The 10175-nt window shown below is 32.8% G+C and overlaps 1 protein-coding gene and 1 long non-coding RNA gene across 3 annotated transcripts; both read right to left on the bottom strand.

Annotated features, from left to right (window-relative positions):
• Positions 1 to 23: 23 nt before the first annotated feature.
• On the bottom strand, positions 24 to 3777 carry LOC111716248 (uncharacterized). Of its 2 annotated transcripts, none has more exons than XR_002768440.1 (4): positions 3650 to 3777; positions 2973 to 3043; positions 2496 to 2570; positions 24 to 47 (listed from the first exon to the last, which is right to left on the bottom strand). It is a non-coding gene; the product is annotated as an uncharacterized LOC111716248 (long non-coding RNA). The 2 variants fall into 2 exon arrangements; XR_002768439.1 differs by lacking the exon at positions 24 to 47 and adding an exon at positions 87 to 139.
• Positions 3778 to 6932: 3155 nt separating this feature from the next.
• Positions 6933 to 8342, bottom strand: LOC111716249 (uncharacterized; the record flags this gene model as incomplete). The annotated part of the gene is given in 2 exon segments (XM_023491687.1): positions 6933 to 7371; positions 7714 to 8342. Coding segments are annotated over 2 exon segments (1054 nt in total), but the record flags the coding sequence as incomplete, so codon positions are not given.
• Positions 8343 to 10175: the final 1833 nt, after the last annotated feature.

The raw sequence follows: 10175 nt of genomic DNA, 5'->3' as shown, positions 1-10175 counted from the left end.
TGACAATCCAATAGTCCTGACAATATCAGTAAAGGTCTCTTTACTCCCTTAAACCAAGGAGGGCATTGACATTAAATCACATCTTACCTAACTGACAATCCAATAGTTCTGACAATATCAGTAAAAGTCTCTTTACTCCCTTAAAAATGAATGCTTTGATTTTCTTTGAAAATTAGGAAAAAATAATTCTGCAGAAAAGAATTAAGTTCTGGCCACAAGGTATGGGTTCTAATCCCTATATCTTTGCAATCCAACGTCGTAGAGCTTAGATATTTCAAATTATGATTCCTAAATTATCAGTTAATGTAAGTTTGAAATATCAAAGGTGTACACCATCAATTGCAAAGATACAGGGATGTGAAGATATGAGTTTGTGGCAAAGACTCAATTTCTTTATATTTTTTCTAGGTTGGAATACTGAAAAAACTAGCATGGGCTTATTTGTTCAAAACATTATTTTCATTAAAAGTACTATAAGTATAAATCAAGTGACCCTCCATGCAAATATGACAATGCCCAATTCACAACGATACCCTTTAAACCTTTATTTAACCAATAATGGGAAAGATATATTTTTGTTGTTTTAGGTTAACATGTGTTTTATGTTTCCTATTTGTTTTCCTGCAGTAGAAATGCGCAATTCATTTTAGTAGATAAACTACGATTGAAAATAATTAGTTTTCAACATTTTAAAAAAATTGATAAATAAGACAAAGCTGTTTTGGGTACTGTTGTAAATCCAGCATTGCCATCTTTGAGTGGAGGATCACCTGAAATGTTGCAAACCAAAAACCCAGCTTTTTATAAAGAATGTCATTTACTCTTAGAGGAATTAGAACCAATGGAAATTTAAACTGACTCTGACCAAATCAGGCATTGCCATCTTTGCATAAAGGGTTCCTTGAAATTACGCTTACAGTCCTTTTATCCAAAGGTTCTTTTTAAATTAAATAAAATTAAAATTAATTCTTCTTCTAGTTAAGTTGGAGTGAGAATTAAAATTTACATGAATAAAACAGGATTTTCTGTTTAGTTAATAAATTAAAAATGAACCAGTTTTTTATAGTTTGTTTAACATCTCCATGTTAACTTCCCACTCTTCAATGTAATTTTGCCCAGCTCTAATTAAATCCCTAATCACCTTTAAAGTTCCAAATAAAGGATTTAATCCCAGAATAGGATTTTTATCACTGCTAACCCCAGGACCCTGGTTCACCTAATAGTTTATTATTTATATTGATATTGTAGTTTTATGTTTATATTAAATGAACCTTTGTGTATAGAGTGGCATATCTGATTCATAATGTTGCCCTATAAACCGTTATCTGAGTAATAATGAGGAAAATATTGTAGTTTTTCTGAAACAGTTTGGAATTTCAGTAATTTTCTTAACATTTCTCTAAACAATAAATGTGGCATAAAATCATTTTTATGAAAAACCCATCGAGATATTAGTAATAGAGGGGGCATCTGGAATTTTAGACTTCTTGTTGTACAGCCACTGTACACAATGACCCGATCAGAAATTCTACCTGGGGGGATCATAATTCGTAGATCAGTTTTGAAAGTTATTGTTTGAAAGTGAAGACTTTATGCTTTGATTTTCTTTGAAAATTAGGAAAAAATAATTCTGCAGACCTTAGATATTTCAAACTAGGATTCCTAAATTATCAGTTAATGTAAGTTTGAAATATCAAAGGTTTGCACCATCAATTGCAAAGATACAGGGATGTGAAGATATGAGTTTGTGGCAAAGACTCAATTTCTTTATATTTTTTCTAGGTTGGAATACTGAAAAAAACAATTATGGGCTTATTTGTTCAAAACATTATTTTCATTAAAAGTACTATAAGTATAAATCAAGTGAACCTCCATGCAAATATGGCAATGCCCAATTCACAACGATACCCTTGAAACCTTTATTTAACCAATAATGGGAAAGATATATTGTTGTTATTCTAGGGTAACATGTGTTTTATCTTTCCTATTTGTTTTCCTGCAGTAGAAATGCGCAAGTCATTTAAGTTGATAAACTACAATTACAAATAAGTTTTCAAAATTTAAAAAAATTGATATATAAGACAAAGATGTTTGGGGTACTGTTGTAAATCCAGCATTGTCATCTTTGCGTGGAGGATCACCTGAAATGTTGCTTACAAAAAAACCCAGCTTTTTATCAAGGAATGTCATTTACTCTTAGAGGAATTAGAACCAATGGAAATTTAAACTGACTCTGACCAAATCAGGCATTGCCATCTTTGCATGAAGGGTCCCTTGAAATTACGCTTACATTATTATTAAATTAAATAAAATTAAAATTAATTCTTTTTCTAGTTAAGTTGGAGTGAGAATTAGAATTTACATAAATAAAACAGGATTTTCTGTTTAGTTAATAAATTAAAAATGAACCAGTTTTATAGTTTGTTTAACATCTCCATGTTAACTTCTCACTCTTCAATCTAATTTTGACCAGCTCTAATTAAATCCCTAATCACCTTTAAAGTTCCAAATAAAGGATTTAATCCTAGAACAGGATTTTTATCACTGCTAACCCCAGGACCCTGGTTCACCTATTAGTATATTGTTTATATTGATATTGTAGTTTTATGTTTATGTTAAATGAACCTTTGTGTATAGTGTGGCATATCTGATTCATAATGTTGCCCTTTAAACCGTTATCTGAGGAACAATGAGGAAAATATTGTAGTTTTTCTGAAACAGTTTGGAATTTCAGTAATTTTGTTTAAATGGCTCTAAACTATAAATGTGCATAAAGTTATTTTTATGAAAAACTCCAATTACAAATAATCAAGGTTTAGCTATCCAAATAAGGATATCTTGTGTATCCTTGTTCAGACAAATGTATTAAGGGTACCGTTGTAAATCATAAATGCCACTTAAAATATACGTCTACAGTTCCAACAATCTAAAGCTCTGTTTTTAAGACAATAAATGAATAGAATCTTATTTACCTCTAAACTTGCAATTTAAGGATTTAATCCAAGAATAAGATTTGATCCTGCACTGCTCACTGCAGGACCACCTAGTAGGAGAATATTTTTATTTTATAATACATTATTATTCATATCTTTTTTAATAAGAAGAGAAGGGGAGAGGGAATTTTTAAAAGTTTTTTTTCAAGGATGAAGCCAGTGAATATATTTTTTATAAATTCAGGGTCACTTGAAATTATGTCTGTAGTTACTTTATAATTAATATTATGAATATATGTTTATAAATGCAGGGTCACTTGAAATTATGTCTGTATAGTTCCTTTATGGGTAATATTGTGAATACATGTTTATAAATGGAGGGTCACTTGAAATTATGTCTGTAGTTACTTTATGGGTAATATTGTGAATACATGTTTATAAATGGAGGGTTACTTGAAATTATGTCTGTAGTTACTTTATGGGTAATATTGTGAATATATGTTTATAAATGGAGGGTCACTTGAAATTATGTCTGTAGATACTTTATGAATAATATTGTGAATACATGTTTATAAACGGAGGGTCACTTGAAGTTATGTCTGTAGTCCTTTTATGTAGAAATATTGACAAGCTCAAAAGCATATATTAATAGAAAGGGGCAAGGGGGGGGGGGGGGCGGCTGTTGGATGTTGGATGTCAAAAGAAAAAACCCTCACCTCTCACTCTCTAAGCTGATGCAAACAGACCAGATAAATAGTGGTATTTACAGCAAAATTAAATCAGTGTACATTTTCTATATATGCATGAATCTAAGGTCTGCATTAAACTGCAAAGTGCTAACAGTAAAAAAAGATAAGGTTTAAAGGGACAGACAGGCTATTTAAGTTAGTCGAACTGAGTATGCAGTGTTTTGGAAATATTCTTTAGGATTCATTTGAGACATATAAAACTTTTTAAAGATTTGTAAATCCTGAGTTTGAGCGTAAATTCGACTTTCAAAACTTCTACTTTGGGGTGGATACGTTTTCAGAATTAGTTTTTTTTTTATTTTTAAAAAACGACGACATAAAATGTAAAAAAGTACAATAAACTACAGATGTCATGTATAGTAACAGGTTAAAAAAAAGGAGCAACTACGTTTCAATTTACCCTCATTTCTTAAAAGTTTGTTTTTATGAATCCTGAATTTGAAACTACATATATGAAGACGACAATTTCCAAACATTGTAAACTAGCACGGACTAGAGATGTCAACGATAGTGTAACGCAACGTAAAATGTACGTTTTTGTACGTTACGTTACAACAATGTGTAAAGTTTGGATACATTCTATATAAGGTGAACGTTAAACGTTAACGTTATAGGAGCTCATACCTAACGTTAACGTTAAACGTTAANTTTTTCTGGCTTAAAAAATTTAAAAATCTTATACTAGGACTGAGCCAACTATTGCAATCATCATGGGTCAGAAACCCCTGAGGCCTGCAACACCTGTAATTGATTTCATAATGTACACAAGATACAATTAAACTTAAATAATTATGGTTTCACTTTTAATTTTCAGATAAAGAATGGCCGGATGAACAGTAACACTGAATTCAGCATTGCAAACTAATCTATCCTTAATTAGGTGAAGCCGGAAACAGGTACAATTTTAGTCGAAATGTAAGGGATATTTCTTTTAAAGAGTGCCATCAAAGATTTACAACGGTACCCTCTTTTCATAGATTTAACATATCATCAGCAGGAAAATATATACGCTTCTGATAAAGTGTGTTTATTTAAACACCTGTTTAAGCGTTTTAGCCTACCGTTAACATCAATGAAATGAAGATAGAAATTTTAAAACAATTAAAATATAAAATGATTTTTATTCTTCATTTTGTCTTTTGAAAAGAGACTGATTTTATATTCAAATATTTTAATTTAATCTAAATAAACGAAGATCTAAAATTGTTTATTGCACTCTATAATTGATGGTTACATACATGTTCTATGTGTTTCTTTTAGGATGATAAGCCCCCCTTTTATGTTTTAAGGCCCACTCTCCTTTAACTTTCTGAACCAGTCAGCTTTTTAGCAAAAAGTCCTAGATCCATTTTTTACAGAATTGAATCTGCATCCAATTGGACTGGACAACTTTACCCGTAATCCTTTCAAATCTTTGCCCAATCCTTGTGGACCAATTTCAAGAAATATTGATTAGTTCTAAGAATGTTTAAAAATTTAAATTTATTTTAGGATTGTATTTTTCAACATCTCATGATGATCTCTCTACTATGTACACCAGATGTACAGTGTGCAGTGTACGAACACACAGTGAACTGCACTGAAATTGCTCCATGAAACATCGGACAGATGCAAAAATTACATTCTCTTGGGAGTGCCTTTGATCATGTATNAGTGTACTGCACTGACATTGCTCCATGAAACATTAGACAGATGCAAAAATTACATTCTCTTGGGAGTGCCTTTGATCATGTATGAAAATTACAGCTGATAACAGATTTCATGTCTTCTTTTTACTCACCCTGTAATTGTAATTCTTAACAAGTAATTGATTACTTGCCTAAACCTACATTTTGCAACCTGATTCATAAAGGCACACTGCAAATTAAGATGTGCACAATCTCACACAAAAGTCGAGCAGTATTTTGCCAATTACTCAATTTAAACTAAAGAAACGAGTATAAAACTTTGATGACTAAGTTTCAGTGTTGTCTTTATTTCAATTATATTTATTTCAATCATATGCATTCGACTAGAAGTTGTCAACATTTGAAATATCAAAGTTTAACACCACACAAAATTTCAGACATTTATAAAAACTATGAATTTTCAAATTTTAATTTCTGTTTTATTATTTTTATCCCCAAATTTGAAGAATTTGTAACTAAAAGTAACAAATTGAGAGCGGCAAAATCGTAATTTATTTTTATGTGCTGAAACTGTTAATTTGCAAAAGCAAGTGTTGCGTAAAAATTAATGTTTTGCTAAGTATTTCCGGTTTGCAAAATTTACGCAAAAAATTGCGCAAAAACGCGAAAATTTACTGCACTTCATGCGCAAAAGATGCGTAAAAGATCGCAAAAAAAATATTTGCGCGAAATTTGCCCTAATTATGCGCAAAAAATATTGTCATTTTGTGGAAACCCAAATCAATAATCAAATACTCGAAACAATTTTTTTTAGTATAACAAAATTTCCTATGACTAAGAACATTTTAAATATAATCTTGTTTACTTTCAATTGTTTTATACAGAGCTGGGCTCATAAAACTGTGGAATAGAAAGACGACATTTGAACAATATCGAGTGTATTAATCACATGTTTTTAAACAAGCAAATAGTTTTACCAGGTGTTTCAAAATCTGTGTGAGGTGCAGAATTAAGCTGTATTTCAGATTTATTGGACTATTCAAAATCATAACTTGTGTCGTAAAGTCGTTTTCCTATTCCACAGTTTTATGTGTATCAATGTACAATTCAAAACTGTTGATATTTGAAATTTTTTTTTAATGTTACACAATTGTCTGGTGTACCCATAGGGCAGTTCCTGACAGGTTAATATAGTGTTCTGTCAGCATACTGTACTCAATACTCGAGTCATGTGATAGATTATGGTCGGCTGTACACTGTACAGTCCCGAATTGTACCTTTTTAGTAATGACAAAAAAAAATAGAAACATAAGATAGATGAGATAAATTTGTAAAACTCGTTTTTATTACGATAAATGAAACCCATAAAACTGTGGAATAGAAAGACTACTTTTTGACACAATTCATAATTTTTATTGTCCAATGTACATGAAACACAGCAATTGTTCAAGAAACTAGTAAAACTATTTGCTTTAAAACAACATCAAATACACATAATATTATGTTAATGTCGTCTTCCTATTACTTCAGAAAATTTTAATGACTTTACCATGGAGATTTTACAGACTTTACCATTTTGGTGACATAAAAATATAGTAATGTAAGAATAATTCTCTTTATACCTGACCCATAGTCCCCTTTGATAATACATCTTGGGTTATCTTGAAAGAGGAACTGAGCTTGATCCTTGTTCCAGAACAAAATGCTTTCCTGGGAACCAACTGGTTTTCCCTTCAAGGAAGAGAATGGAACTGTGACACTTGAAGACCCTGGATCATTTGACACCCCAATACCTAAATCTTGAGCATCGGGTCCGATAAGTTTCTCTTTTGTTGCCTTCATAGGGTCTGAGGGAGTCAGGGAGAGAGAACCTGCAGATTTAGAACAGTGGGCAGATGCCATTAAAAGTTTCACCAGTTTAAGATATGATTCATCAATAGGGAACTTTTGATGTTGCCTAAAACCCAAAAGCTCTTCAAGGCTTCCAGTTGTAGTTATCTCTTGCTTTGTGATAACCCTCCCACTGGGATTGTTGATTAAAAATGTTTCAGCTCCCTTTACCTAAACACATCATTATGATAACTTAAATATATATAAAGTAGAAATCTATGTTCAAGTCTCTGTTTGATTGTTTGGATTAACTCTTTAACCTATTTGTCTCAAATTTGGATTGGAAAGCTCTGTAGAACTATGGGAAAGATCTTAGTCTGGTTTAAATCTTCCAAGTTGAGTGGGGAGACTTTTATTGGGAATACTCCAGGCAAAGCTGGGTTACCAAGCTACTAAATATATTTATATTTTGACTTATGTATGAGTTTGTCAAGATATGATTAAAAATACATACATAAGATCTATATCCGTAAGTGCCAACCATCAATATATCATAATCCTAGTAACTAATACCTTCTCCTGATTATCAGCATTAGGAAAAGCCCCAATAGGTATAAACTCCCAGTCCTTGTCATCTATTCCAGCAGCAGCTAGAACTTTTTTAATGAACTCCTCGCCTCTCTTCAGCTGATCAACCCAACCTGGGGCTCTCTCATAAGCAGCCTTGGCTTCTATGTGAACAATTTTCCTAAAATCCCCGAATACAATAAAAAAATCAAATTCTTGATTTTTTTCAGCTTGACCTGTGAATCTCTGGAACATATTGACATTATATTTATGGAAGACCGCTGTTCTTGTTGATTCTGGAATCCCTTCTAAGTACTTCCAGACTTTGTACTCAGCTTCGGCACCAACATAATGAGTCTTAAAAGTTTTAAACTCTTTCTTTTCTTCTTCATTCATAGTTTTGGTCTTCTTTTCCCACTCATCTGTACTCATTCCAACTGGAGATTGTTTTTCAAGACCATAATCTGTCTTTTCTTCCGGGAACCTGACACTTACTCGTCTAAGATCTGGAAGATATTGCTTAGCAAACCAGTCTGCAGCTTCAGCAGGTGTCCACTCTCCTTTCTCTCCCCCTCCTAGCAGGTATGTATTCTTGCCTTCTTCTTCTTCCATGTTTTCCATCTTGATTTTTCCTAAAATATAAAAGTAATAAACCTGTTCTTTTCTGGGATACTTTTAATGCTGTATATACACTGTATATAACGGGACCCCTGCACTCCCCCTCATTCTAATTCCCTTATATATTTGTTTAATATTTCAAGTGTATTTTAGAAAATCGTTATTCTATAGATGTTAAGTTCACATGAATCATTTAGAGGAATAAGTGTTGTTTTTGCTTCGCCACTTTATCCCTTTTTCATTTTCCTTTCTTACTGCAGTCCAGATCTTGTGCTTTGTTTAATATCAGAATCTTCCTTTTTTCTTAGAAGCCTATGCTCGCTAAGAAAGAAAGAAAGAAAGAAAGAAAGAAAGAAAGAAAGAAAGAAAGAAAGAAAGAAAGAAAGAAAGTACTTATGAAACTGAGGCTTTTGAATCACGTGGGAAAAAAAGCTACAAATAAGATAAAATACATCATACAATCATAAGCACATTGTGTAAGAATTGTTTACCACAACTTGCATATTTACTAACACACTAGATGCATAATTCAGCGCAAAAATGGTCTCCTTGTTTGGAAGGAGTGCAAAACAACAGGGTACAGTGATACCTGTAGCTGTGACAGCAGTGATAATAAACAATTGATAGAACAAGGTTTTCTTCAAAACATCAAAAGTACCATCAGCCACCCAGTATTTTGCCGACTTAAGAACGTTATGTTGCTCACTGCTGCAAAACATGATGATTCTCTCAGAGTTCTCATCTCCAAGATGCTCATTGAATGCTAGAAATCTGTCTCCACGGATTGTTGTCTCAAGATGTTGAGGTACAGACATATCATTCCAGCTTTTGGGGACCTTGGTAAACCCAAAATGTTCTACTCTTGCTCTCTTGACTGCCTGTATTTGACTTCCTCATGGCACTCACCCCTTCGTTGGTAAGTGTGCTTACCATGTTGGTCATGTTTCCAAGAACAGTTCGTGGACTTATTGCTATATTTCCAGAGCTTTCTTTAACTTCTTGTTTTTCTATTTCACGTACTCTTTTCTTCAAAAGATCACTGTCATGTGAATGCTCTCCCAGGAAACTGATAATCTTATCATTCTCATTGTTTACAACTGCTCCTGCAGGACAAGAATTGTTTTTCCTTTGAATGGATTGGTAATAGGTTTTGTTGGGTTTCTTCTTTGTAACCCTGTATTCAAACTGATTTGAATCAAGCAGGTGCCGTCCCCCCTGCTTCACCTCAATATAGTTAGCAGTCTCTTATTTCATGTATCTAGACTTAGTGAGATTGTGAATTTTTAACAAAAAAAATTGGGAATTTTTTTGAGATAAAATTGCGAATTTACAAGAATTTCAATCTGAAAATTCAAATATATTTTTTCCTCCTTGGTCCGACGTTTTTCCTTATAAATGTACCCGTCCGACGTTTGTACTGGTCTGACGTTTGTACCAGTCCGACGTTTGTACTAGTCCGACGTTTGTACTGGTCCGACGTTTGTACCAGTCCGACGTTTGTACTAGTCCGACGTTTGTACTGGTACGACGTTTGTACTGGTCCGACGTTTGTACTGTCCGACGTGTGTAAGTCTTATGTTTGTACCGTCCGACGTTTGTGGGTCCGACGTTTGTACTGGTACCCAATTTTCAAACCAAGTGAAAGTGTAACGTAAGGTCTCTGAAAATATTTACCTTGCATGAAAGTGGAACGTTAAAAAATTGTGGTTATATTACATAAGCTTTAACGCAACGTTGGGAAAGATTTTGAAAACGTGAAATGCAAAAGCATAACGGAGCTTACTGTTTTTCACTAACATTTACTAAAGCTTAACGTTGTATAAGGTATTCAAGTGCAGAAAATTCATTAT

Source organism: Eurytemora carolleeae, unplaced genomic scaffold (genome assembly GCF_000591075.1).
Source record: "Eurytemora carolleeae unplaced genomic scaffold, Eaff_2.0 scaffold1998, whole genome shotgun sequence".
NCBI classification, from domain to species: Eukaryota; Metazoa; Arthropoda; class Copepoda; order Calanoida; family Temoridae; genus Eurytemora; species Eurytemora carolleeae.
This window is presented reverse-complemented; position numbering and strand designations above follow the sequence as displayed.